Source organism: Strigops habroptila, chromosome 14, assembly GCF_004027225.2.
Source record: "Strigops habroptila isolate Jane chromosome 14, bStrHab1.2.pri, whole genome shotgun sequence".
Classification (NCBI taxonomy): Eukaryota; Metazoa; Chordata; class Aves; order Psittaciformes; family Psittacidae; genus Strigops; species Strigops habroptila.
Genome location: NC_044290.2, coordinates 11,642,360 through 11,669,164, shown reverse-complemented (window position 1 = coordinate 11,669,164; position 26,805 = coordinate 11,642,360). Strand labels below are relative to the sequence as shown.

The following is a 26,805-nucleotide window of genomic DNA, read 5'->3' as shown; positions in this document are numbered from 1 at the left end:
GTGCTACACCCGTAGCGGTCCCCCACGCTGCCTAGGTGCAACCTCATCATTCGTTCCCCCCGCGCTGCCGCACCCACACTTTCGTTCCGCACACAACCGGTCCCCCCAGCATCATGCAGCGGAGCCCGGCCCGGCCGTGGGGTCCCCCGGTGTCCCCTCGCGGAGCTCGGGTGGGCTCCGGAGGGGCGGGCAGCGGGATGGCGGCTCTGCCGGGGGCTGACCTCGCGCTCACCCCGCACCACCGGCCCCAGTGTGGGTGCTGCGGTGGGGCCGGACCCACATCGGACCCAGCTGCGGGGCCGGGAGCCGCGGCCCTATTTAAGCGCCGGCCACAGCCCCTCACATGATGGGAGCGTGACCGCTGCGAGCCCCGGCACCGGGCTGCGAGCACGATGGCGCTGGGCAGAGCGCGGCCCCGAGGGGCGGCCGGCCGCGGGGAGAGCACCCGGCTCCTGCCACAGGTAACGCCGGCACCCCCGGTCCCCACCTTGGGACCCTCTGCCCCTGCACCCGTGTTCCCCGGCCGCTGGGTGCTGGCTCCATGCAGCGCCCGCATCCCTGGGCGTCTCCATAGGGATGAACCCAGGGGTCCCTGTTAGGGGCAGGGTCTCCGGGAGAGCACCTACTCTCCATTTCTCAGTCGCTGGGCTCTCTGTGATGGGTCGCACATGGGGTGGATGTGGGGTACCCTGTGCTGGGGGTGCATGGTGGCTCCTGGAGCTTGTGACAGCACCTGGATGCGGGACAGGGGGTACATTTTGGGGGGGGCTGCCCTAATGGTTATGAGCAGCTTGTGTGTCCACGCAGGTGTCCAGGCTGGTGGAGCTGCCCTACTCCTCCTCTGATGATGACAATGATGGAGACACGGACCTTCCCGCAGCAGAGTCAGACCCTGGTGTGAGCTGCCGCATCCCCCCCGCACCGAGCACCTTCAGCCAGTGCGTGCGGTACCTGGCCTTCCTCTGGAACCTGCTCTTCCTCCTGCTGGGGCTGCTGGCCCTGGCCACGGGGGTCTGGGGGCTGCTGGCCAAGGGCTCGCTGGCCGGGGAGCGCTTTGTCCCGCTGGGCTCTGACCCCATGCTGCTCTTCGTGCTGGCGGGGCTGGGGGCCAGCGCCGTGTCCCTGGCCGGCTGCCTGGGCGCTCTGCGCTCCAGCCCCTGCCTGCTGCGCTTCTTTGTGGGCGCTGTGCTCGCCTTCGCGGGGCTGGAGGTGCTGGGGGGGCTGCTGCTGCTGGCGGCACGGCACCGGCTGCGGGACGCGCTGCGGGACGCGCTGCTCCTCTGCCTCCTGCGCTACCAGGACGAGCCCGACCTGCGCTTCCTGGTGGATGAGGTGCAGCGGAGCCTGCGGTGCTGCGGCCTCGGCTCCTACCGCGACTGGGAGGCCAACCCGTGAGTGGGGGCACCGGGGTGGGTACAGTGATGGGCATCTCCCCGCGCTGCACGGGCATGGAACCGGCCGCTCTCCTTGTCTATCCCTACAGGTACTTCAACTGCAGCGCCCCGGGAGCGCAGGCGTGCAGCGTCCCCGCGTCCTGCTGCCTGGACCCGTGGCAGAACGGCACCGTGGCCAATGCCCTGTGTGCCGCCGGGGCGCTGCGCCTCGGGGACGTGGTGGCCGGCACCGTGGTGTACGTGGGGGGCTGTGTGGCTCAGCTCAGCGCCTGGCTCCGCGGCCAGGCCGGTGCCATCGCGGCCGGTGCGGCCGTGCTGGTGCTGGTTGAAGCCATCGGTGCGCTCATGGCGTTGAAGATGCTCGGAGACATCACAACGCGGGAGTGAGGGTGCGGTGGGGGGCACCGTGGGGTTGGGGACATGGTGGTGGGTGATCCGACCCCGAATAAACCTTGTCAGAAAGCCAAACCCCACCCGTGTCCTGTCCATCGCACCTCGCTTTCCATGCACATCCCTGCCAACCCCATAGCACCACACCAGGCTCCTCGTGCTCGTTTTGGGTTTTAATGAGTGTTTCTCCAGGCTGAGCCCCTCCGTGAGGACGGGGCAGGCTCTACCTACACAGCACTACGGGGCGGGAGGGCAGTGGTGGCCGCAGCCTGCCTAGATGATGCCGTACTGCGCCAGCTCGTGCAGCTCCAGATGGCTGAAGGCTTCCCAGGGACAGATGACGGTGATATCTGGGGAGAGGAGAGAGCCTGTGTCAGCACAACCGCCCCATTGCAGGCTGCAGCGAGCCCCATTCCCAACCCACTGTGAAGGGGGGACGGGACCCCCGTACCTGTTCCCAGCCCCTCCATGCCCGGGATGTCGTCGCCGAACCTGCAAAGAGAGACAGTGTCTGCGCTGACCCCCATCCAGCCCCCCCTGCCCCACGCCGGCACATAGAGCCGTGTCCCCCCGCGTCCCTGCCCCACTCACCCCTGCACCCCCTTCTTGGGGGGCTTGCTTTTGAACTGCCTCGTCTGCCTCTGTTTGAACTTGGGTGGTCCCTTCCGGGGGGTGGCGGGTCCCCCCATCACCCTCGTGGCTGACTTGACCTCCAACTTGGGGGGCTCCAGGCTCATGGCTCTGCTGGGGATGGCAGCTGGCCCCCGGTCGCTGTGGGTCTGGCGCTGGACGGCTCCTCACACCTGATGAGGGGAGATGTGGGGGCAGCGGCTTCTCCTACCACCCTGTGTGCCCCCCCCGCACCCCTCGGTTATCACTGATCCACCCCCTGGCAGAGCCCCCTCCCCGCAGCCTTGACTTAGTCCAGCTCAGAGCCCGATAATCCCCTTTCCCCAAAGTCAGGGAAGGGCATCCCTGGGGAAATAGAGCTGCTGCATCCCTCGGGGCTGTTCCTCCAGCCCTTGCCCCCTACCCTGGCATGGATGGAGCCACTGCTGGGACCCTCCGCCACGGCTCATGCTGGGGTTTGTGCTGAGCCGCGAGTGCCAAAAGCATGGGAGCAAAGTGTCCGTCAGGATAACAGGATGGGATTTGGGAATGGTGGGCACCCCATGCTGCAGATCCCTCCGGATCCGTGCTGGGATGCAGGCGGCTGGGGCAGATGGACATTGCAGGGCAGCACATCCTGCTGTGGTTGTGCCTCTAAGCACCACAGCCACACCATGAGCTGGGTGTGAGATCCAGCACCGATGCAAAGGGGTTCAGCCCCACTATGGGGTCCAGGCTATGGGATCTGGCCTGGGGAGATGCCAAAAACACCCGGCTCCCGGCTGCAGGAACAGGACCCAACAGCGAGCTCCTGCCTGGAGCAAAGCACTGTCCCATCCCAGTGTGTCCCAGTGCCACCGGGACCGGGTCCCATCCTGCATGGAGCAGAGCCCCAACTTACCTGGCCGCCGCGGTCCCCGAGGCCAGCGCTGCTCCGCAGGGCCCCTCTGTCCTGCCAGCCCGTGCCCTGCAGAGCTCTGGGGGGGCTTTTAGGGGAGGGCAGATTTATCCTGCTCCGGGTAATAGGATTACTCACGTCCCTGCTTCTCGCAGGGGTAATCTGGTGTCCTTCCCCGCAGGATGGGGGGGTCTGGATTAGTGCCGCTGGGAATGATGGTGTCAGGATCCCAAATCACCGAGGGGGACACCCTGCTCCCCAAAGGTCACCCCAGTGCCCCTTGATCCCAGGGATGCTGCTGTTGGGTTCCTGCCTGCAGGCACTTCCAGAATCCATCCTGGACCGGGTGGATTCTGCCCTGCCAGGGATGGATTCATCCCTACCGGTGCCAACATAGGTGCCTTCACCCCAAATTGCACCAAAATCTGGCAGAAGAGTGGCTGGGCAGCCCCACCGAACACGGGATGGTATCACTCCAAAGCTTCCCTTAATCCCAGCCCTAAAGCAATTACAAAAAGGAATAATCTCAGTACACTTTAATTGAACTTCAGCCCCTGCCACTAATTGCAATTAGTTGCACTCCAACAAATAGGATTACAGGGATCTGGGAGCGTTTCCTATGAAGCCGGCAGAACCGGCCACTCCTGTGGCACGGAGCAGGGCCCTGGTGCCAACTGCTGCCTCCAGCTTGGGCGTCCTCAGCGCTGCCCCAGGGCTTGGTGGCTCCGTGGGGAAGCTCATCCCGATGGCCAGGAGCCTCCGAGCCCCCAGCCCACATGGGCAGGATGGAGCAGGGATGTGCTGAGCCAAACTGATGGGGTTTAACATGGAAACAAAGGCAACTAAGGAAGAAAAGGCACCAGGAACAGCCCGTGAGGCTGTGACCTCGGTGCCGGTGCCCTTGGAGGCTGCAGGCCCCACGTGCTGGGGGCCGCACACTGCCTGTGCCTCCCTTCGCACCAGAGAAGCCCCTAAGAGGCTTATGGCCGCGGTGAGGGGGGGTCCGGCGCGGCACCCCAGCCCTCCCCATTCACCAGGTCACAGACAAGACGCAAATGATGCTTAAAGCCCAAGCTGGGAGCGCAAGGACGGGGCAAGAGCAGTGACACCGGGGGGGGGGGACACGCACCGCCTGCCCTTGGGTGGGATTTACCACCCCAGGGCGCTCAGGACATGCGTGAGCCGCTGCCTGCCCATGGGGTGATGCCACGCAGGTCCTTGGCGGGGCTCAGGCTGTGCCCAGCCCATCACAACACGAGCCCAACACACACAGAAACACTTCAAACAAGGCCAGTCTGTATCCTACTGCCCAACCTGGAGCAGAGGCTCCCTTGGGGGGGGTCCCCATCGGCTTTGGGGGGGCCAGGGGATGCTCAGTCCTTCCCCATGCGCAGCCTGATCTCCATCCTGAGGATCGCTTTAATGCTCTCGTCCTCCACGTGCTCCTCCACGGCCGCCAGGGCGCGGGTCCCGCCGTCCCGGTACCGCTGCAGCAGCTCCTCCACGTACCCGATCCACACGCAGTTGGGGCAGCCGGTCCCGCAGCAGTGGGTCGGTGGAGGGGGAAGCCCCTCGTCACCTCGGGTCCCCCCCACGCTGCCATTGCTCCCTGCGGTGCCCGAGGTGCCGCTGTCCTTTGCCGGCGTGTCCGAGCGCTCCCGAATGCTGGAGGTGTTGGTGGGGTGGGAGTGGGGGGACCCTGCCCCCAGCACCCCCCCGCGGCTGCCGGTGCCATCCGGGGGCTCCTGAGAACCAAGACACTGACACCAGTTGGGGGGACACATGGGGACAGCCCTACCCCGGCACCCTGCCCCCACCACCAACCCCCCCGCAGAGCACACAGCCCCCCTCATCCTCCTCTCCATCCTCAGCACCCTCCATCCTCCCAGGTCCCCCTTCTTCTCCCCCTCAGCCCCCCATCCCCAGCACCCCTTTATCCCCCCAGCTCTCCCATGTCATCCCCCTAACCCCCAATTCGTCCTTAGCCCCCCAACTCATCCCCAGCACCCCTTATTCACCCCAGCTCCCCCTTATCACCCCACTCAGCTCTCCTCATCCCCAGCACCCTCTTGCCCCCCCAGCTCACCCCTGTCCCTTCATCAGCCCCCCCAATCTATTCCCAGCACCCATTACCCCCCACTCCTTCATATCACACCCCCAGCACCTCCTTACCCCCCCCCCAGCTCCCCCTTGTCCCCCCCAGCCCTTTACCCCACTCCCTGCACCCCCCACTACACCCCCAGGACCCCATGTCCCCCCCCATAGACCCTCCCGGCCCCAGCACCCCACCAGGCCCTCCCTTTGACCCCCTCCTCCCGTTGCCCCCCCCCCGGGTCCCCCCTCACCCCCCGGCGCGCCCCCGGCAGCCCCCGGGCCCGGCGCAACAACATCCGGCCACTGCACGCCCGGACTGGCCCCGCCTGAGTGACAGCTCTCCCAGCCAATGGCAGGCCGGTTCATGAGGAGCGGTGAGGCGTGTGACCAATAAGGAGCAGGGGGCGGGGCAGGGGCGGAGGAAGGCGGAAGAGGCGGTGGGGGCGACACGTGGGGAGCGGCGGAGCCATGGGCCGGGGACCGGGACCGGCACCGGGACCGCGACCGCGACCGCGACCGGGATCGGGACAGGGACCGGGATTGAGACAGGGTCAGAAATCGGGACCGGGACCGGGACAGAAACAGAGATCGGGATCGGGACAGAAACAGAGATCGGGACCGGGATCGGGACAGAAACAGAGATCAGGACCGGGATCGGGACAGAGACAAGGACCGGCACCGGGACCAGCCGCCCTTCAGCGCAGTAGGTCAGTGCTCGGGGGAATCCCTTCGGGATCAGGCTTGGACCCACGCTGGTCTCGGAGCCCGGTTGGGCTCTGTCGGGGGCCCCGTTCCCGGGAGCTGGGTCCCGGTGTCCCGCCGTGCCCGGGCCAGCTGGTGCCTCACCAGGTGCAGGAGCTCCGGTGTCCTGCCGTGCCCCGGTCCCCATGTCCCTCCATGCTCGGTTCTCGGTGTCCAGGTCGCTGCTATGCCCAAATCCCGGTGTCGCACCGTGCCTGGATCCCGGTGCTTCAGGACAGTCCTCACACGGTGTCCGTTCTCTACCAGGAAGCAGAAGTTGGACAACATGAAGCCCAAGCACCCCGACGAGCAGGAGATCCCTTTCCGCCTGCGGGAGCTCATCCGGAGCCGTGAGGCCATGAAGCGCCCGGATCCCAGGAAGCAGAAGGCGGCAGGTGGGATACAGAGCCGGACTGAGCAGCCCTTGGCACAGCTGGATCCCGCAGCGCAGCATCCTCCTTCCCCCAGTGATGTCCCATCCCTGCCCTGCAGCGGGAGGGAGCCCCCAGCCATCACTGCTGCCGTAATGCCACCCGTCTCTCCTAGAGAAGAAGCAGCAGCCCAAGTCCAAGGCCCCCAAAGCCCAGGGAGAGGTCCCCGTCCCCAAGTTCAGGAGAGGGAAGGGGGAGTCGGAGCGCTCCTACATGTGCCGCATGGAGCAGGAGGTGCAGCGCATCCTGTTCCTCACCGAGAACCAGCTGCAGCGGGAGCCTGAGAAGGAGCCGGTGGCACCGGAGAAGTCCAAGAGGAAGAAAGAGTGAGAGCAAGGCCCCCGCGGCTGCTGGGGTGGATGGGGCTTGTCCCCCTGCCCGGTTTGGGGTGTGTGGTGGGTGCTTTGCTGGTGCTGCAGCACTGGTCCAGCATCCAGCAGTGCCTGGGGTGCAGGTGGAGGGCTGTGGACCTCCTCTACATGGGACTGAATTGCTGGCTGGGCTCGAGCTGGGGGGAGAGCTGTGGGGCCCTTGGTTTTGGGGGGATCCCATGGGGTAGGAACTCACTTACTTGCTTCTTGTTTGGTCGCAAGTCCTGGCCATAACGCAGCTCTTCAGGTTTCAGAATAAGAAGCTGGAAAAAGCTCGGAAGAAGAAGGAGGAGAAGAAAGAGGCCATGCTGGAGAAGAGCCTGTTCCAAGGTGGGTCTGGCTCTGGGGTGGCTGGGGTCACTGTTTTCCCTGACAGTGTATGGTGGGTATTCCAGGGTGCCACTGTCTGACGCGGGTGTCTGCTTCTCTCTTAGACACAGTGGCATTTGGGGACGTGGTCACGCAGCCACCCACCATCACATCACGGCCCAGGGGCCAGGGCCCTGCAGAGCAGGTGAGATCGGGGGGGGGTGATGGCTCCTACCCCTCAGCTCTCCCCTCTGGTACCCGCGGGGCTGGACCTGGGTCACCACCTCCCTTGTGCTGGACATCACTCCCGGAAGGCCAGTGGCGGCCTCAGCCTCATGGTGACAGCTCCCCAGAGCCTGGTCCTGCCTTTTCCACCCTCCATCCCCACTGACCTGCCCTGTCCCTGCCCGCAGGCTGGACGGAAGCGGCTCCTGCTGACACCGCGCCTGGGCCAGAGCCCGGCGGCCCCGGCAGCGCCCGTGTCCATGGCTCGGCAGCGCATCGTGGCGGAGGAGAGAGCTCGTGTCATCCAGGCCTACAGGGACCTCCAGAGGCGCAAGCAGCAGCAGCGGGAGGTGGCACAGGCGAGCGCCAAGGCCCGGCGCAGGGTCCCGCGCTGAGCACAGCCTGGATGAGCTGAGCCTGGTCCCGCTCAGGGTGTGCAGGCAGCGTGCAGGCAGCACAGGACCCCAGGACTTGAAGGAGACGTTGTCCTGGTGCTGCTCTTCTGTTGCCAAGCACTGGGGCTCCCCACAGCCCCTCACTTTGGCTTGGGGCACCTCATGGGCTCAGTGTTGGAGCTGGGACCCCCACGGTGCCATGGACATGCTTGTAGTAAAAGTGCCATTGAGTGTCGATGGCGTGAGGGTGTCCCTTTCTGCGTGGTGGCTGGAAAGGGACCCTGCTGTGCCAGGCCATGTGCTGGCAGATGGCATTCCCAGCTCACAGCGGGCATGTCACTGTCCCTCGCCCTGGCAGGGGTCAGTTTGGAGGCAGCACCCTCATTGCTCAGCCTCCAGGGAGACCCCAGTGTGCCTATGGCCTTTCTGGCTCCCATCCTGGCTCCCGGTCGGAGGAGCCCCAGGGACATGGAGCATCCCACTGAACTCACCTGCATCGTGCTGGTTTCATCCCTTGTCACCGCACAAGGACGCTGCCTGAGCCCTTGATCCGCCCTCAGTGCCATTTACCCAGCCCAGCACTGCCCATGTCCCTGCCAGACACCCGTGTCACAGTGACCGCGGTGCCCTCCCCATCACTGCACCGTTACCAACCCCATGCCATGAGGCCCCCCACGGAACCCAGCCGTGGGGAGGGCTCCTGGGGGCTGCTCCCGGCACGGCACAGCCCGTGCCCGCGGCGGCGGCTTCACCTGCGCACACAAAGGCCGTGCTGTTCCCTGCCCCGTGCCGCAGCGCCTGCACAAAGCGCTGCCTGTTGGAGCGGGGCCGGCCCCGGCGCTGCGGCCGGCGCTGGCGGCAGCCGGTGGGATCCAGGCTTCCGGAGGGGCTGGGCATGGGGAGAGCGGAGCCACCGGCAGCTCCCGTGTGCCCGCAATGGGGACAGAGTGTTTGCACCTTGTTTTTCCCTTGTCCTTTGGCTGTCACCTCCTTGCTGCCCGGGATGTGCCGCTCCATGGCACAGCTTGCAGGTGCCTTTGTGGGACGTACCATGCTGGGACCTCACCGTGCCGTTGCGGTGACAACACCCCCGGGGACTTGGAGTGCCTGGTGCTGCTTGGAGATGTCCCCACTGCCAACCAGCACCAGGTAAACACGGGTGACGCAGCTCAGCCCCGGGGCGTGCGGCCAGATCCTGCTGCAAACAACCGGCTCCTGCGGCCATCCCTGGCCTATAGGGCTGCCATGGGCACATGCTGGATGGCAAGGGCACAGCCGGGACATTGCATGTGCCAAACTCTTGCTTGTGCATCCCTCGTGCGCGGCACCGTCCCGGCTGCGGCTCAAGGAGACCAGGTCACGCCTGCCCCCACGCAGCCATTTCAGCCCCTGAATAATTCATGGCGCTGCTGGCCGCAGGCTTCCTGCCCGGCAGAGGAATCGCTGCGGAGGGGAAAGGCAATCCGGGCAGGAGAAACCACCCCGACCTTGGCATGTCCTCTGCGCCGTGCCGCTCCCCGCCAGGCAGCCCATCTGCCCGCCCTGTGCTGCCCGTCCTGCCGGATCCCGGCACAGCGGCCCCATCTGTGCTGCCATGGGGGGCCCCGGAGCCCCCCAGAAAGGGCTGAACCCCACCGGTACCGTGGCAAAAGCTGTTGGCTATGGTGGGGTCGCGGATGGGGAGCTGGGTACCCCCTCCCCATCACGGGCAAGCGCCACGTAGGAAAAACCACCTTTATTGGGGCTGACCTGAAAAAAAGGAGGAAAGAGGAAAAATAGAGAAGCCAGGAGGAGGGTGAGGGCCCAGCTCCCTCCCTGCTCCCCAGGAGGGATCCCTGAGCCCCGAGGAGGGGAAAGGCACCGAGAAGGCGGCTGGAGCCGCAAAGGGGTCAGGTCCCAGCCCCAGCAATGGGGAAACTGAGGCACAGCAGGAGCCAGAGCTGGGGAGAGCTTCATGTCACCTTGCGCCCTGCAGCGGGACGGTGCTGGCTCAGTTCAAGGCCTGCGACACCCCTGGGGGTGGCGAGAGTCAGCGTGGACCTGAGGGCTCAGCGCCACTGGGATCCCTGGGCAGGCGTCCCCTGGCTCCCTGGCAGTGCGTGGTCCCTGGCATGGGGACAGGGGGTGTCCGTGCATCACGAAGGCAGCGAGGGGACAAGTCGGGGTGGCCCCATGGGAGCTGGTCCTTGCGGCAGAGATGTGGGGTCCGGGCAGAGCTGGCAGCTTGTGGGTGCCACAGGCAGGAGCGGTGGCTCCGGATGCATCCAGGCATCTCCTGCATAGGACCCGGCTCCGGCTGCTGCATGGGATGGGATGAACGTGGTGGGGCAGGAGGAGGCTTGGTGAGACCTCGGGAGCGGGATGGTGGTGCCGCGGCTGTGCTGGTGCTGCGGGATCCGTGCCATGGGGGCTTCACCACCGGTTCCTGCTGTACGGGGACTGCACCTGCGGGCAGAGCGGAGCAGGATGGCGCTGGGGTGGCACTGAGGTGGCAGCAGCACTGCGGCATGTGCTGGCAGACCCGGCTCCAGCACCGGTGCTGTGGTTGCAGCCTGACTCACGGGGGCGCTGGGCAGAGCCCTCCCATGGGAGATGCTGCGGTGGGGACAGACTTTGTCCCCAGCCATGGGCTGGACCTTGGTGCCCGCTCCCCACCCGCGGCGTTGCACATTAACCCACCTGGCAGGTCCTGCCGTCCCGCGGGGCGCTGCCGTGCCGGGCCTGCGCCGCGAACGCGTCCTCGGCTCGCAGCGTGGAGCTGGTGCTGCCGGCGGCAGGGCTGGCCGTGGAGGCGCGCGGCAGGATCACATCATAGGGACCTTCGGCCTATGGGACAGACATGGAGGGCTGTAGCATCACCACGATCACCCTCAGCCCCATGAGGTCCCAGGGAAGGAAGGTGAGGGGTGATGCTCCCCAGCACCCCGCTACAGCAGCCCTTGGACATGGGGGACCCCAAACTCTGGCCCCCATCCCAGCCACTCCGGCTGGAAGCCCATCCATCAGGCAGGATGCGGCCACCACAGCAGAGCCCAGCACCGCGCTTACCGGTCCCTTGTGCATCAGAGCCATCTCGGTGGGCTGGTAGACGCTGGTGAGGAGCTGCCCGTTGTAGCCGCTGTATGGTGACACTGGCTTCTTGGCTGCAAAGAGATGGGGACAATGAAGAGGGGGGCTCAGAGCCACCCTCACCCCCCTGGGGAGCTGCTCCTCGTTAGCAGGTTTAATGAGCTGACTCAGTGCCCTTGCCCTGCGCCATTCCCGCGGGACAGGAGGGATGTCCCTGGGGTTTGCATCACTGGCTGCTGCCTGGCCGGGGTTTGTTATTGTAGGGTCTCTCGGGAGCACCCACCCAGCCCCATGGGCTGCAGACACCTTCGCTGGTGCCCAGCTGCCATTCCCTACAATAACATCACCCTGTGTTATTGTAGGGTCTCGCGAGCAGAGCGTCTGCCTGGGGCGGAGGGCCGGGAGCACCCCTGCAGTGCTGAGCTCAGCCCAAACTGGTAGACCCAGCCCAGCGAGTTTTTGGGAGCCACAACCACGTCAAGGCGTCAATCCCGGGCAGGTCGTGGCCAGACGTCTCGCTACCACCCACCGTTGCCAGCCCCGGTGCCCCGGTGCGAGGCAAAGAGGGTCCCCTTTGAGCCCCGGCGCCTACCGAAGGAGGGCTCGTCCATGGAGAAGGCTTTGTTCTCCACGAACATGCTCTGCGACTTCTGCTCCTTGAGGATGGTCTCGTAGCCCACCCCGCGCGTGGGGTACACGTCGTCCTCGAAGGGCTGCTCGGGGCCGCGCCGCGTCACGTGCGTCACCTCGGGGATGATGTAGAGCAGGAGGAAGGCGCAGGCGTTGGACACCAGCGCGATGGCCAGCGTGGGGTCATCCCAGCCGGGCTTCTCGCCCGCGCGCTGGTTCCCATAGAGGTACATCACCGTCCATGCCACCCAGATGGCCACGGAGAGGCCGGTGGTGGCCAGGATGAAGGCGCCGTGCTTGCGCCAGCGGCTGTAGCGGCCGCAAAGAGCCGGACAAGCGGTGCCGAAGGCGGCCGCCAGCAGGAACATGACATAGATGAGCGCCATGACGAAGTCAGCGTCCGCCAACTGGCAAGGGTCCGAGGAGCTGCCCTCCTGCCGCGCCACCGTGATGATGAGCCACTCGGCGTTGATGATGACCTCCACCAAGGCGAGGAGCAGGGCCACCGCCAGCGTCACCCAGCCCCGCGGGCCGCGGTTCCTCCGCACCAAGAAGTTGAGGGCCACGGCATGCGCCAGCAGGCAGGAGAAGCAGATGGCGAAGAGGACGCCGAAGAGGAAGCGTCGGGACGCGCAGGTGGAGAAATCCGGCCCCACGATGAAGTCAAACGTCAGGCAGAACAGCCCGAAGGTGCCCAGAAGGAAGAAGACCTGCGTGGCCACCAGGCTCTTCTTCTGATGGTCCTGCACGAAGGGCAAGCTGGCCACCAGGACGATGGTGAGCACGAAGCTGGTCACCACACCGAGGCTGGCCACGGCCTCCAGCACGATGCCCCAGGCTGCCGAGAGGTCGCAGAGGTTGTAGTAGAGGGAGGAGAGGTCCTTGCCGCAGCCGGAGGGAGCGCTGGTCTGGCCGCTGGCCGTGGGGAGCAGGACCAGCAGCACGCAGGCTGCCACCGGCAGCACCGCTGCAGCACCCATCCTGCACCGTGCTGCGGGCACCGAGCGCGGCGTCCAGGGACCCTGCGGGACAGAAGGGGTGTTAGGACACAGGGATTGGGGATGTGGATCAGCTCCCGGTGATGGCTGTGCTGCCGCAGGGCTCAGAGCATCCCTCCTGCCAGGCCGTGGTGAGCAGTTGGGTGCCAGGAGCCCCGTCAGTGCTGGCACAGCCAAACCCACCCCGATGCTCCTTGTCTGGAGGCCTGAGGCCACCGGAGGGGCTCAGCCCCCTGCACCCCACACGCTCCCTCCTGAGATGGAATTTCTCCAATCATGACCAGCACTTGGAGCCGTGCTGGTCCCACCCTCTGGTGCCAGGAGCAGGCAGCACCGTGCCCGTTGGCTTTCCTGGGAACACCAAACACAGCCCTGGGCCAATGGCAGAGGTAACACCCGGGGACGGGGCTGTCCCCTTGGCTTGTCCCTGCGTTCCAGCCTGTTCCCCTTTCCACTTCTCCTGTGCCATTTCCCCCCTCCGGCTCCGGGCACTGACCCAGCGCAGGTCCCGTGTCCGGGGCTGGCACAAAGGTGGCTGCAGCCTGGCACGGCACGACACGGGCACAGCACAGGCACAACACGGGGTCCCCGTCCCCGCTCCTGTGACCCTGGGGAGCGCAGGGTGGGCAGGGGGAAGAGGAGGCAGCGAGAAAGCTGCAGCCCCAATGCTGGGGAAGGGGGAACCGGCGGGACACTGCCGGCAAGGTGACCCCGGGCCGGGAGCCGGGACCCCCCCAACCCCCGAGCAGCACCCCCGGGGCCGCGATGGGGGCAGGGACCCCCCGCACCGCGCTGGGACCGAGCCCCGCGCCCGCAGCTCCTACCGGCTGCACCGGCGCCGGCCCGGCCGGTCCCCCCGCACCCCCGGTGCTCCCGACCGGTACCGGAGCCCAAACTTGCCCCAACTCGCCCCAGCTGCCCGCCCAGGCGAACCCGGGGGGGCGGAGGGGTCTGGGTCTGGGTCCGGGTCCGGCTCCCGGGTCCCCGGTCCCGACCCGTTCCCGTTACGGTTCCCGGTGCCCCCCAGCCCCGCAGGACTCGACTCCCCGACCCCCCCCAGCCCCGCTCACCGGCTCCTGCGCCCGGAGCGCGGCCGCTCCCCTCGCTTCGCCGCGCCGGGAGAGCCCCGGTCCCGCCGCACCGTGCGCGCCTGCCCGGCCCGGCCCCTCCCCGAGGTGCGGCTCAGCCGGGGCCGGCCGGGACCTGCCCCATCCGCACCGGGCGGGAGGAACCGGAGATCCCGCAGCGGGGCACGGCGGGGAGTGGGGCCAGACCCCGGGATTGGGGGTGTTGGACGGGGGGGGCCGGCAGCGGAGCCATCAGTGGAATGAGTCTGTGGGGGCTCAGCCCGGAGGAGCTGGGTCAGCCCGGCCCTGCCGCGCTGTGAAAGACCCCCCAAAGGACAAGGGAGGGAGCGGGGGGGGGGCTGTGCCGGGGCAGCATCACCCACACGGGGCCTTGCACTGAGCTCCTCTGGGTGCTGGGCCAGCAGCACCCAGCCCGCGGGTGGGCTCCTGGGTGGGAGCCGGGAGCAGGGCTCCCCAGTAGGGATATACTGCGGTGCTCCCATCGGGAAAGCCTGAGGCTCAGGCCCGGAGGGGCCTCCCGGAGGAATGTCAGCTGACGGATAAAGCCGGAGCCCTTGGCAGGGCAGCGGGGCCCCAGAAAAACCCTTCCTGCAATGGGCTGGGGTCCAGGGCAGCCCCGGCTTGGGGGAGCCAATGGTGCCTGGTGGTCCCTGTCCCGGTGAGGGTGTCCGTGCACCATGGAGCTGGGTATGGGCACCCCCCAGTCACCCCATCCCTGGGGCTCAGGGACAGGGAAAAGCCCCAGGAGACACGGGGCGCCCTGGGGGAGGCTTCCAGGAGGCAGGCGCTGCTATTTTGGGAGGGTGAAGCAAGAGGGTGAAGGATGCAGACGAAAGTTCAACGTGCCTCCGGCGGGTCCTCCCCCAGCCCGGGCTGGGATGAAAACAATCCCAGGAGAAAGGGAGGCAGAGCCGGAGCTGGCAGCACCCACAGCACGAGGGCCGGAGCGTGTCTGGGCTGGGTGCTGCACCCACTGCTGCCGTCCCTTGGGTGCTGCAGCCACGGCCCTTTGTCTTCCCAAAGAGCATCAGGATAGTGTCTGGGGCAGGATCATCCCTCCCTGCCGGGGCACGTGCCCGTGTGTGTGCTCTCACAGGGGTGGTGCGGGTGCAGGAGCTCGGCAGTGGCCTCTCTCGTGCCTCAGTTTCCCCACGGAGCCGGTTCAGACCCGCCGGGCCTGGCTGCCCTGCCCCGGGGCTGCGGAGGCCGCGGCGCACGCGGCTTCCTGCCTCCGCTTCCTGCCGCCGCGCGGGTTTCCCGGCTGCTGACTCAGCACGAGCCCCCCGCGACCCCCGGCACCGGCCATGGAGACACTGGCAGGCGTCCATCCCACCGAGGCTGCCCTATGGCTACTTTCGCCCTCGTATTCCCCTCATAGCAAGTGGTTTCCTTCCTGCTTCCCATGGGGACCTTCCTTGCTTTCCAGCCCTGGCCGCACACCCCTGGGGTTTTTGTAGGTCCTACAGAAACACCCCATCAGCTGCCGGACAGGTTGGGTGCGATGCCACCATGCACTGGCTGCCTTGCAGGGACCAACCATGCGCAGCAAGGGACTGGCTGCCCTCGGTCCCCTCCTACAGCCACGTGCCGGGGCGGCTGGTGCCTGGCACAGCCCTTTTGGCGAGGGCAGAGCCGGGTCCCACTTCCCTGGTGCCCGGGCTGGGCTGTGGAGCATGATCCCATGGCAGGACCAGGCAGAGCTGGTCCTTCTGGCACAGCAGCCGCGGTGAGGTGCCGGGATGCGGCTCGGCACAGCACCGGGACCAGGGCCAGGCTTTCCCTGCCGCCTCGCTCCACAAACATCGGCACGCTGGGCGCATTTTTTCCAGGCTTACCTTTCCTATGGAGCTGCAAGGCTGCTGTGGCTGGTACGGTGGCACAGTGGCACGGCCAACCGAGCTCGGGCTCGTGTCGGGAAGGCCGGAGCCGTACGTGTGTCCAGCGGGACTCTGGCTGCCTCCGTGCCGCTCACACCAAGGCTGAGGAGCTGTTTTCCACCCGAGCCGGCTGCGTCCAGCCCGGAGCCCCTCGGCGGACGCGGTCAGCACATTTCCACCTCCCTCTCCAAGTAAATAAGCACCGGTTGGCGAGGGGGGGCCGGCGGCGGGCGCGAGCGCGGCTGGAGCTCCTGCCAAGCGCTGCCTTTGCCAGCCGAGGTGGCCCCTCCAGCCCCGGTGAAGGGCTCCAGGGGGGGATTCAGTGCTGGAAGCCCCCGCGAGGGGTGTCCGCTGGGTGGGAGGCGCTGGCTGGGTTAATAACTAATCCCTTCCCGATCCTGCTCTCCTCAAGTGCCAGAATTAATGGAGCGAGCACCTCCCAGGTACCACCCGCGCCGCCAGGTCTGGGTTTAACCCTGTCACCGGGAGCACCGGCAGAGCCAGACCCTGCCTGGCATAAGGCAGCATCGTCAGTGGGGTCTGCCCATGCAGGGCACCCATCTGGCTGTGGGGCTCCGGGTGCATGGCGGGTGTGGGGTGCTGCTGTGGGTCAGCCCCACAGTAAAGCTTGTGGCTCACCCCACATTCACACTGGGGGCAAATGCTGCACCCCATCCTACCCCAATGCTGGGCACGGCCAAGGCTCAGCAGGGTGGGCAAGTTGGGTCTCCATGCTCTGCTTGGGCCCCTGCACCACCTGGGTGCTGTCCTGCCCGGTCTCTTGGGAATTCGAGTGGAAAGGTAGCTATTTTTGGGGGGATTATGCTAAGGACTGGGGGCTGGGGGGTGCCAGCTCCTCAGGGCGACCCATCCCTGCCCTCTGGTGGCAGCTGGGGACAGGCTGGCACAGCCGCTCGCACAGCATCACGCCAGCTTGGCACCGGTGTAACTGGGAGGGTAGCTCTGGTGCTGGGTGCGCTCGATGCAGGGCAGCACCCTGAGAGCCCTCCTTTGCAGCCGGTGGGAGATGCTGCACCCCTGCGCTGGGTGCTCCCGGGGGCTGCAGCCATGCAGAGCCTGGAGCTGGGATCTTACCGTGTGCCAGCTCCTGCAGCTGGGAATGCTGCACCCTGCGGATGCTCCGGAGCACTGGGGCGGGCTGGGACCTTGTGCCTGGGGGTGGGTGCTGGTGCAGGGGCACCCCATCCCGGCTGCTCACAGGGAGCCAGACCCAGGCAGAGCTTTGGTCTCAGCACGGCAGTTTATGGAGGAAGGACCATCCCACCAGCACCGCACCCTCAGCAGGGCTGGAGCAGCTCACCTGCACCCATCACCCCTCACCACGAGGCAGCCATGCCCGCTGGGTTCCCCGGGATGGAGGACAAGGGGCAGCATCCCTGGGGCAGGGTCTCCCCAGGTCCCGGTGTGATGCACGGCTCAGAGGGCTGTGCCAGCCGCCGCCTGCAGCGGTTTGAGGGCTGGCTGCGGGAAGCGGGCGCTGCCGTGCCGGCAGCCGTGCCGGATGTGGGCCCGGAGCACCTCGCCCACCGCGCGGCGGAAGGTCTGGCTCACAAAGCAGTAGAGGAAGAAGTTGAGGGCGGTGTTGAGCATGGCCACCATGTTGGCGATGTCCAAGGCCAAGTGCACGCGCCAGTCCCTCTTGACCGAGGCCACGTAGAGGTGGCAGATCATGACGATGGTCCGGGGAGCCCAGAGCACGATGAAGACGGTGGTTTCGGCCAGGAGGAGGGCTGTGGTCTTGCTCGTGTGGGGCTGGCCACCCCCCGAGCGCCTCCGCTGCTTCAGCTTGCAGATGATGACGGAATTGGTGGCCAGGAAGATGCTAGAGGGCAAGAAGTAGGTGGTGATGCAGTGCACCCACTTGAGCGCCATGTCCAGGGTGGTGGGGGGGTCGGCATCACGCCACATGTCCAGCCACCAGTAGAAGGGGATGCCCGTGGCCAGGGCCACAGCAAAGACGGCCGCGATGATCTTGCGGGTGCGCTGTGGGTAGGAGATGGTGCGGTACCGCAGCGGGTGGCAGAGGGCCACATAGCGGTCCAGGGACAGCAGGACCGTGACCCATGTGGAAGCGTGGTTGGCCGTGAACTCTAGGACATTGATGGTGTGGATGAAGGCGCTGGGCACAGCCCGCGCCAGGATGGCTGTCTGCAGGATGAAGCCCACAAAGATGATGAAGACCTGGCTGAGGATGTCGGAGGTGGTCAGGGCCAGCAGGTACCAGTATGATGACTTCTTGGTCCTTCTGGCCAGGCGGAACATGGCCACGGCGGTCAGGATGTTCACTGGAGGGAGGGGAGTGATGTGTGGTGGTGAGAAAGGTGTGTGGAAGGGAGCAACGTGTGGTGAGCCTACAAGAAAGCTGGAGAGGGGCTTCTTGCAAGGGGCAGGACAAGGGGAATGGCTTTAACCTGCCAGAGGGGAGATTGAGCTGAGCTCTGAGGCAGAAGCTCTTCCCTGTGAGGGTGCTGAGGCGCTGGCACAGGGTGCCCAGAGAAGCTGTGGCTGCCCCATCCCTGGCAGTGTTCAAGGCCAGGTTGGACACAGGGGCTTGGAGCAACCTGCTCTAGTGGAAGGTGTCCCTGCCCGTGGCAGGGGGTTGGAGCTGGAGGAGCTTTAATGTCCCTTCCCACCCAAACCATGTTGTGATTCTATGAAACCCGGGTGCTCACGGTCCCCCTGCAGCACCCAGGACCCCAGGGGTGCCTGGGCTCTCCCAGGGCTGCAGGGCGAGCAGCCCCAGGCCCCAGCTGGGGTGCGGAGCTATAAATATCACGCTGCATTGGGGATTTACTGAGCTGATTAATCTCATCCATGTGGCAGCCCAAGCAACACAAATACCATCTGTCCCTGCTGCTGCTGCGGCTCCTGCCCCAGGGCTGGGCTTTCCAGCCGGGCTCCGCAGCTGGGGCTGTGGACCCTCTCCATCCCCAAAACCCCAGGGCTGGGATGGGGGCCGAGGGCATGGGCTGGGCTGAAGATGTGCAGCTCAGCACCTCTTGCAGGGGCTCAGCCCCCCAGCCCCTCACCTGGCAGCCCCAGCCCCAGCAGGACGCTGTAATACACGATGGGGATGACGCCGACCATGCAGGGTGACCGCTCCAGCTCCAGCCATGCTGCCTCAGTAGTCCACACCTCTGCTGTGCTGTTGGGCACCGGGAACATCGCCTTCCACCATGGACCAGCTGCAAGGGGAGGCAGGGAACATCAGGGGGCTGAGGGCCCTGGTGGCACCTGGGTGGGGGCTCAGCTGGGATGTGGCGTGGGGGGCTTGGCTCCCATGGGTGCAGTTGCCCCAGGTCTGCCCCCATGTCTGCCCATGATAGCACATCCATGGATGCTGCAGGGCAAGGGACCCGGGGTCCAGCCTCCATAAGGACACCATGGTGACAGTCCCCATCCCCAGAGGATGGCCTCTGCTCCTGAAGATTCTCCTTGGTTATCCCCCTGACCCTGTTTATCACCTTGAAGAAAAACAGATTAAAACACCATGTTCTTAGATGGATACCGGGGATCGTGGGGAGCACCCAGGGGTGCAAGGGGGGTTGCCAGGGGTGCCAAGGGTCTTGGCCATCTCCAGGCTGCTGAGTCCTTTGCCAGCTCCCCAGGCAGGCCCGCATGAGGCCGTGGCCGTACTCCTGCCTGTACCCCTGTCCCTGCCTGTACCTCTGCCCGTTCCCCTGTCCCCCTGCCCGAACCCCGCTCCCGGATCGGTCCCATTCTGCGCCCCACCATTCATAATCCAGGCGTCCCGAACTCCGCGCTCCTATTGGTTAGAGGGGATCAGGCTTCACCCAATCAGAGAGGCGTCTTCCGTGAATGGGGAAACCAAATCTGAGCGCTGCGCTCTGATTGGTCAGAATCCCCCTTTCCAAAAGAATCCGCATCTCCCGCGGGGTACGGCGACCCCCGGGCCCCAGTGCCGGGGTGCAGCGGGGGTCCTGAGCCCAGTGTGGGGGTCCTGGGCACAGCTCCGGTCCCAGCCCGCCCCTGGCCCCACAGGGACCCCAAACTGCCCCAGACCCACTCACCGCTGACCCCCGACAGCTCCGGGGCCGCGGGGGGGGCACCTTTCCCACAACCTGTTCTCCCGTTTTGGCCCCCCCAGGGATAGATCTGTCCCCGCAGCAGTGCCCTCGGGGGGGTGTGTGGGGTGAGGGTCTCCCCCCTCTCCAGCTCTGGGGTCCGGGGGGGCTTTGGCCTCTGCACCCGACCAGGATGGAGCTAGAGTGAGCCCAGGCTGGGTGGCATAGGAAGGGAGGGGGGTATGCAGGGGGCTGCCAATTAAGGCAAATTAGATCTGGTTCATGAGCAGCGGCAAGTCCAGCCCCCTTAGATCCCCCAGGGAACTGGGGCATCGATCAGCTGCAGCTGAGGCAGGAGTGCGTTAACCCTCTCCCAGCCCTGGTCCCATTTGCTCTGCTGGGGGGTCTGCCCCCAGTCTGGTCCCCTTTTGTCCTCCCCTGCCCGGGTCCCTCTCCCCAACCCCTGCAGGAGATGGGGTCTCACCTCGGTGGCCCCTGTGCCACCGGCTGGGTGTGAGGTGCCACCTTCCCTGGGCCCGGAGAGCCACCGGTGTCCCTGTCCCTGTCCCTGCTGGAGTCCGTGTCCTCCCCAGTGGCTGTGTCCCTGTTGGTGTCCGTGTCCTCTCCCGCACCGTGGGCACATGGCACAGCCTCCCGGGGCTCAAGGGACGCGGGGCGGAGGGAGAGCGGCGTGGGCAGAGCCACGGGCTGGGCTAGCAAGGCATGGTGACGTCCCCGAGCCTCGCTGCTTCCATGGGAGCCAGGGATGGGGTCACCTGGGAAAGCTGCACCAGCCCCGAGTGACCGTGACAGAGCTTGTCCCTCTACCCAGGGCAATAGGGACAGTGGTCCAGGCGCTTGGGGACAGCTTGGGACCCCCAAAGGCCTGTGTCACACCCAGGGTCTGTGGCCACCTCTGAGGATCCAGGAGTGTGTGTGCACATGTGAGTGTGCACATGTGTACATGCGTGTGTGCACATGTGTGTCCCCTCCAGGCTTTGCTCTGTCTGTGCCTGGGTGCCCACTGATAGCCCAAACTGGGGGCAAAGCCTGCCCGTGCCTCACTTTCCCCAGCAGCACGGGAGTGGAGGGATGCCCTGTCCCCTGGTGAGCTCCAACACCAGCCCCATAGTCCCCCACGTTCCCCCCATGCCCCATGGCCAGCCATGGGGCACACGAGGGTCCCTGGGCTGTGTGGTGCAGCCCGTGCTGGCATCACGCCGCGGCTCACCGGGCACAAGCTGTTGTTTTGCAGGCGGGGGGTTAAATGAGGCATCGGTGGATGTGGTGAGCCATTAACCAGCTGTGCCGCAGCGGGGGCCCCTTGTCCCCCTGCGCCTCACCGTGAGGCAGGAATGCTGCCCTGGGCTCTGGGCTCTGCCTGCACCGTGCTCTTGGGGGTCCCCTGCCCCATTGGAGCATGGCACAAGGGGTGGCTCATCCTCAGCCCCTCCATCCCTGGATCAGGGCCAGATGGATGATCCCCACCCCCGGGAGCTACAGCAACATCTGCCCATGCTCAACATCTGGAGACCCCATCTAAGCCACATCCCTTTGCTCACCCCCCCGGGCCATGGCTGTGCTCGGGATGAGGCTCCTCAGCCCCATCTCTGCTCCCACATGAGCCCAAAGCAAACGTGTCCTCAGAAGCCCTCGCTGGCACCAAAGCAGCCCTGGCCACAGCGGTGGCACCGGGCAGCCCCGGGCCAGGGCCAGGCAAGCTGACGCAAAGGGGCAGATGGGCTGAGCATCCCCCGCTCTGCTGGAGCCCCCCTGCCTGTCCTACCCCACTGCATGCACCTATGATCACCTTCACCCCAGGAACCACTCGATCCCCATCCCACCGGCTGTGGGGTGCTGGTGCTGGCAGCGGTGGCTGTGGCATGGTGTCCCCCCCAGGTCCTGAGGAGGGAGCAGGGTGTGACACGGACCCCGGCCACCCCGTGCCGTCACCTCCTCGCCCGGCAGCTGAACACAAAGCTGCCGTACCACAGGCACCAGTGCTAACCCCGTCAGCCCGGGCAGATACTCGATAACCGGGAATGGTGAACATCCCCCTGCGTGGCACCGGCATTGCTGTGCGCTGAAGGTCACAGCATCTCCCCAGGAGGGGGGGACCCAGGCGGGGTCCTGCTGCGCCCCAAAGTGACCTTGTGCAGCGGTGCCGGCAGCTCCTGCCTGGGGAGCATGAAGCTGTGGGGCTCCTGCCCGGCCTGGCAGCCCCCCGATACCTTCATGGGGGGCTCCAGTGGTGGGTGAGGAGCTGCCGTGTCCCTGCAAGCCTCCATCTGTGGGGTCTGTCCCCTGCCTTCATCACGTCTGGGGGTCCCGGCTCCCACCCCATGTTGTCACTGGGTCCACACTCAGAAGTGGGGTGCAGGCTCCCTGCTCCCACCTCAAAGCCCCCCAAGAGGTGTCGGGGCAGGCAAGGAGCCAGCGGAGGCCAGGACTGGGCACTCGCACGGCGCAGGCAGCCTCTTGGCTGCAAAGGCTGGGAAAAGGGCAGGCGGTTCCTGCCGGCAGCCCGGATGCCATGGTGATGGGCTGCTGCCTGCATGAATACCCATGAGCTGGGGGGGAGCGGGGAGGCCACAAAGAGCTGTGCCCTGAATGCAAAGACCCCACTGATGCATCCCAGCCACACAAAGGGCTGCGGCCATGCGTGGGGCTCCGGCACCGCACAGGGCTGTGGTGAATGGATTTGCCCCCACGGTGTGCCGGGGCTCCCCATCACAGCACCCCGGGGTGCGGGGCTGGGGTCCGGGCTCAGGGTGGGATGGATGGGGGCTGGATGTGGTTCCCTTGGAAACGGCCGGTCCCAGTTTCCACCAATCGATGTGGCGGGCTCGTAGCCTACATAAGCGCCCGGCGTGTGCCGGTGCCGCGCCGAGCCCCGGCAGATGCGCTTGCGAAGCCATGGCCAGGCTGACGGGCACCCGGCCCGCCCGCCGCTGGGGCTGCGCCGCTGCCTTCCTCCTCCTCCTCCTCACCGTGCAAGCGGGTAAGGGTGGCCCTGCTGGGGGGAGGCGTGGAGGGACCCCTGTGCCGTGGGTCCTGCTGCCGTCAATGGGTGCTGGGGTGAGGTTTGGCCGCGGTCCGGTGGGTGTCCGGTGATGCCCATGGGAGGCTGAGCATGGGCTCTCCCAGTCTCGGGAGGGATGGATGTAGCTCATGGATGTGCTGTGCCTCATGGTGCCAGGGAGGTGCTGGTGGTTAGAGCCGGGCTGTGCTCGCCACTGCCCATGGAAAGCTGGATGCTGCGGGCAGCGATGTCCAGCACCACAGGGCGAAGGGCTCCTCATCCTCATCTTCATTCTCATCCTCATCTCCATCCCTGCTCAGCTGGGCTTAAGCCGGCACTGGGAAGGGTGATCCGACAGCTCACTGGGACCAAGACGGGATTTGAGAGAGATGGAGCCAAATTCACCCTGGAGGAAGGATGCTCTGGGCAGCGGGTGGGAGCTGTGCTGGGCAGGAGGGAGAGGAGGAGAGGAGGGAAGAGGCTCCCTGTGCCCGCAGGAGCACAGAGACCCCTGTCTCACATTCCCCATCCCTCTCCAGTCCCTGCTGGAAGCCCAGCACTGGAGGGACATGGACATGGGGGGACGGTCAGGAGTATGGAAGTGAAACTGGGCTGGGAAGGAGATGCTGGTTCACAGCATCAGCGAGGAGACAGGGATGGCACCGAGCACAGACCCACAGTGACACTGGGGCAGCCGGGGTCCCCAGGCAGCTCAGACCACAGGGACCCCATCCCTGGGTGCAGGGGCAGTGGGTGCCAGGCTCCCCCCACCCAGGGGCTCTCGGGTGCCCCATGGGTCAGTCAGGGATGCAGGGTTTGGGGGTGATGCCCAGGGCTCGCTCTGCTGCAGCAGGGCTGGGATAGGGGCAGGCAGACCGGGCTGTGAGCCAGTGCTGCCCGGCACAGGGCCATTTCCCAGCATGTCCCAGCCTGGGACATGGTGGTCTCACCCCTTTTGCTGCAGAAAAGCAGTTTTTTGGCTCCCGAGGACACAAATATCCCCATGTCCCCTTTGTCCTCCCCACACCCCCCGGGCACCAGCCAGCCCTTCGGCACTGGGGTGCAGGGGGGAGGATGAGCACAGAGCCAGGCTTCCCCAGCACCCCATTAACCACACATCACCCCACAAGTGTGCCCCGCTCTGCTGTGCCCAGTTCCCGGGGTGCAGCGCTGGGACGGTCCCATCTCCCCCCAGCCCAAAAAGCCGACCTGAGCGGCGAGGCCACGGCCGCCACCATCAACCACTCGCTGACGCTGCTGCAGCGGCTGCAGGAGCTGCTGCACAACAGCAACAGCAGCGACTCGGTGCTGCGGGTGCGCACGGCGGCCTCCGACGAGGCCAAGGTCTTCCACACGCACCAGCTCCTGCTCGGCCTCCAGAGCGAGGTCTTCGAGAGCCTCCTGCGCAACCAGAGCGTCCTCACCCTGCACGAGCCGCCCGAGACCGCCGCGCTCTTCGAGAAGTTCATCAGGTACCGGGGGATCCCGTGGGATGGGGACATCGGGAGGGATGCAGCTCCAATGGGGACCGCGGGAACCCCACGGGATGGGGATGCCCACAAGGATGCAGTCAAAGTGGGAAGATGTTCCTTTGGGGACCACGGTGCGATGGGCATAGTGGGAGGGATGCAGTAATGGAGGGAGGATGCTCCTCTGGGGACCACGGGGGCTCAAAGGGAAGGATGACTGGAGGAATGCAACTAAGGATGGTCCCCTGGGGCAACTCCATGGGATGGGGATACCAAGGGAGATGTAGACAAAGAAGGAGGATGCTCCCCGGGGAACATAGGGACCCAAAAGGATGGGGTACCCAGGAGAATACAGCCAAAGAAGGAGGATGCTCCCTTGGGACCCCAAAGGATGGGATGCCTGGAGGGATGTGGCTAAGGAAGAGGGATATTTCCATGGGATGGGGTTACCAACAGGGATGCAGACAAGAAGGAGGATGCTCCCTGGCAACCATAGGGACCAAACAGAAAGGACGCCTGGAGGGACATGGCCATGGAGGGAGGATGCTCCCATGGGGACCATGGGAACCTTACGAAATAGGGGCACCTGCAGAGATGCATCCCAGGAGGGGAGATGTTCCTGTGGGCTGATGGAGCCTGTGTTTGGGCTGGGAAGGGGATTGGGGGGCACCAGCATCATGTGCCCACGCTCTGCCCCAGGTACCTGTACTGCGGGGGGGTCTCCATCCTGCTGCACCAAGCCATCCCCATGCACCAGCTGGCCAGCAAGTACCGGGTCTGGGGGCTGCAGCGCGGCGTGGCCGACTACATGAAGACCCACTTGGCCAGCGAGTCGAGCCAGGGGCACGTGGTGGGCTGGTACCACTACGCCGTGCGCGTCGGGGACGTGGCGCTGCAGGAGAGCTGCCTCCAGTTCCTGGCCTGGAACCTCTCGGCCGTGCTGAGCAGCGCCGAGTGGGGCTCGGTGAGCGTGGAGCTGCTGCTGCTGCTGCTGGAGCGCTCCGACCTGGTGCTGCACAGTGAGCTGGAGCTCTACACCGCCGTGGAGGGCTGGCTGAGCCGGCGGCAGCCCGAGGCTGCCGTGGCCGAGCGGGTGCTGCGCGCCATCCGGTACCCCATGATACCCCCCAGCCAGCTCTTCCGGCTGCAGGCGCAGTCGGCGGTGCTGGCACGGCACTACGGCGCGGTGCAGGACCTGCTCTTCCAGGCTTTCCAGTTCCACGCCGCCTCCCCGCTCCACTTCGCCAAGTACTTCGACGTCAACTGCAGCATGTTCCTGCCCCGCAACTACCTCGCGCCCAGCTGGGGCTCCCAGTGGGTCATCAACAACCCGGCACGGGACGACCGCAGCACCAGCTTCCAGACGCAGCTGGGACCCAGCAGCCACGACGCCGGCAAGAGGGTGACGTGGAACGTGCTGTTCTCGCCGCGCTGGCTGCCCGTCAGCCTGCGCCCCGTCTACTCGGACGCGGTGGCGGGCGCCGTGCAGCCCGCGCGCATCGAGGACGGGCGGCCCCGGCTCGTGGTCACCCCGGCCATGAGCAGCCCCGACTTCGCCGGCGTGAGCTTCCAGAAGACGGTGCTGGTGGGAGTGCGGCAGCAGGGCCGCGTCCTGGTGAAACACGCGTACAGCTTCCACCAGAGCTCCGACGAGGCGCCCGACTTCCTGGTGCACGCCGACCTGCAGAAGCGCACCTCCGAGTACCTCATCGACAACTCCCTGCACCTCCACATCATCATCAAGCCCGTCTACCACTCCCTCATCAAGGTGAAGAAGTAACGAGGCAGAGATGGAGCCCGCTGCTGGACTGGTCCCAGCCCCATGGAGGACTTGTGCTTGGTTCTAGGTAGATGGAGGTCCCTGTGCTGGGAACCCCAGGGCTGTGCTGTCCACTCCCCATCCCGCCCCAATTGTCCCCATGCCACATCCCATCCCCATTGCTCCATCACTGTCCCTGCGTGCCCGTGGGGAGCTGGCTGAAGAGAGACTTTACAAGGACCTGTAGTGACAGGACAAGGGGGAATGGATTTAAGCTGAAAGAGGGTAGATTTAGATTAGATTTTAGGCAGAAGTTCTTCCCTGTGAGGGTGCTGAGGCGCTGGCACAGGGTGCCCAGAGAAGCTGTGGCTGCCCCATCCCTGGCGGTGTTCAAGGCCAGGTTGGACACAGGGGCTTGGAGCAACCTGCTCTAGTGGAAGGTGTCCCTGCCCGTGGCAGGGGGTTGGAGCTGAATGAGCTTTAGGGTTCTTTCCAACACAAACCATTCCATGATCCTATGATGACACTGGGACCCCCCCAGTGCCAATGCAGGAGGTGAAACATGCTGCCCATGGGCACATCCTGGCTCACAAACCCCAACAGGCGAGAGGATGGGGACAGGGACAGCCTGAGCTTCCTGTGATGCCACCCCTGTGGCACTGGGTCCCTCCATGCCTGCTAGTGAAGCCATGGCGCTGGCTCTGACTGTTGTTCTGGGTACCCGGCAGCAGCACCCTGTGCTCAGCCGTGAGCTGGGTGCGTGCCCAGGCTGGGGTGGGTGGTCTGGATGCCCCCCCCGCCCGAGCACCTCCATCCCTGCCTAATAAAAGAAGAAAACAATTGTGGGGCATGTGGGGACATCTTTGGGGGTTCACTGTCCTCATCTCCATGCAGGGGCGCATTGGGCTGTGCACAGCACTCACACCACTCCCCATCTCAGCATGTCTCCTTCTAATGTAGCCCCTCAGAAGGACAAACACCCGTCCAGAC

At 65.9% G+C, this 26,805-nt stretch overlaps 6 protein-coding genes across 8 annotated transcripts; 3 read left to right on the top strand and 3 right to left on the bottom strand.

The window, feature by feature from the left end:
* The first annotated feature begins 132 nt into the window (after window positions 1-132).
* On the top strand, window positions 133-1,856 carry TSPAN10 (tetraspanin 10). The gene is made up of 3 exons (XM_030506414.1): window positions 133-461; window positions 808-1,391; window positions 1,484-1,856. Exons 1-3 carry the CDS (start codon window positions 393-395, stop codon window positions 1,779-1,781), a joined length of 951 nt encoding a protein of 316 aa, XP_030362274.1. The 5' UTR covers window positions 133-392; the 3' UTR covers window positions 1,782-1,856.
* An 83-nt stretch (window positions 1,857-1,939) lies between these two features.
* On the bottom strand, window positions 1,940-5,714 carry PDE6G (phosphodiesterase 6G). Of its 3 annotated transcripts, XM_030506413.1 has the most exons (4): window positions 4,606-4,683; window positions 2,376-2,587; window positions 2,236-2,276; window positions 1,940-2,134 (listed from the first exon to the last, which is right to left on the bottom strand). In XM_030506413.1, the coding sequence occupies exons 2-4, from the start codon at window positions 2,519-2,521 to the stop codon at window positions 2,058-2,060; spliced, it is 264 nt and encodes an 87-aa protein (XP_030362273.1). In that variant the 5' UTR covers window positions 2,522-2,587; window positions 4,606-4,683; the 3' UTR covers window positions 1,940-2,057. The 3 variants fall into 3 exon arrangements, 1 of the variants encoding a protein (XP_030362273.1); XR_003994376.1 differs by lacking the exons at window positions 1,940-2,134; window positions 2,236-2,276 and adding an exon at window positions 5,637-5,710 and having other exon boundaries at window positions 2,569-2,587; window positions 4,606-5,036; XR_003994375.1 differs by lacking the exons at window positions 1,940-2,134; window positions 2,236-2,276; window positions 2,376-2,587 and adding exons at window positions 3,813-4,133; window positions 5,637-5,714 and having other exon boundaries at window positions 4,606-5,036.
* Window positions 5,715-5,808: 94 nt separating this feature from the next.
* On the top strand, window positions 5,809-8,092 carry CCDC137 (coiled-coil domain containing 137). Its single transcript, XM_030506412.1, has 6 exons — window positions 5,809-6,092; window positions 6,394-6,521; window positions 6,673-6,883; window positions 7,176-7,258; window positions 7,363-7,442; window positions 7,651-8,092. Exons 1-6 carry the CDS (start codon window positions 5,854-5,856, stop codon window positions 7,855-7,857), a joined length of 948 nt encoding a protein of 315 aa, XP_030362272.1. The 5' UTR covers window positions 5,809-5,853; the 3' UTR covers window positions 7,858-8,092.
* A 1,485-nt stretch (window positions 8,093-9,577) lies between these two features.
* On the bottom strand, window positions 9,578-13,682 carry GPRC5C (G protein-coupled receptor class C group 5 member C). Its single transcript, XM_030506410.1, has 5 exons — window positions 13,625-13,682; window positions 11,519-12,578; window positions 10,906-11,000; window positions 10,537-10,683; window positions 9,578-10,302 (listed from the first exon to the last, which is right to left on the bottom strand). Exons 2-5 carry the CDS (start codon window positions 12,534-12,536, stop codon window positions 10,270-10,272), a joined length of 1,293 nt encoding a protein of 430 aa, XP_030362270.1. The 5' UTR covers window positions 12,537-12,578; window positions 13,625-13,682; the 3' UTR covers window positions 9,578-10,269.
* Window positions 13,683-16,777: 3,095 nt separating this feature from the next.
* On the bottom strand, window positions 16,778-20,190 carry GPR142 (G protein-coupled receptor 142). The gene is made up of 3 exons (XM_030506409.1): window positions 20,050-20,190; window positions 18,570-18,725; window positions 16,778-17,825 (listed from the first exon to the last, which is right to left on the bottom strand). Exons 2-3 carry the CDS (start codon window positions 18,703-18,705, stop codon window positions 16,957-16,959), a joined length of 1,005 nt encoding a protein of 334 aa, XP_030362269.1. The 5' UTR covers window positions 18,706-18,725; window positions 20,050-20,190; the 3' UTR covers window positions 16,778-16,956.
* Window positions 20,191-22,323: 2,133 nt separating this feature from the next.
* Window positions 22,324-26,657, top strand: BTBD17 (BTB domain containing 17). The gene is made up of 3 exons (XM_030506408.1): window positions 22,324-22,566; window positions 23,783-24,059; window positions 24,756-26,657. The coding sequence occupies exons 1-3, from the start codon at window positions 22,401-22,403 to the stop codon at window positions 25,834-25,836; spliced, it is 1,524 nt and encodes a 507-aa protein (XP_030362268.1). The 5' UTR covers window positions 22,324-22,400; the 3' UTR covers window positions 25,837-26,657.
* The last annotated feature ends 148 nt before the right edge of the window (window positions 26,658-26,805 follow it).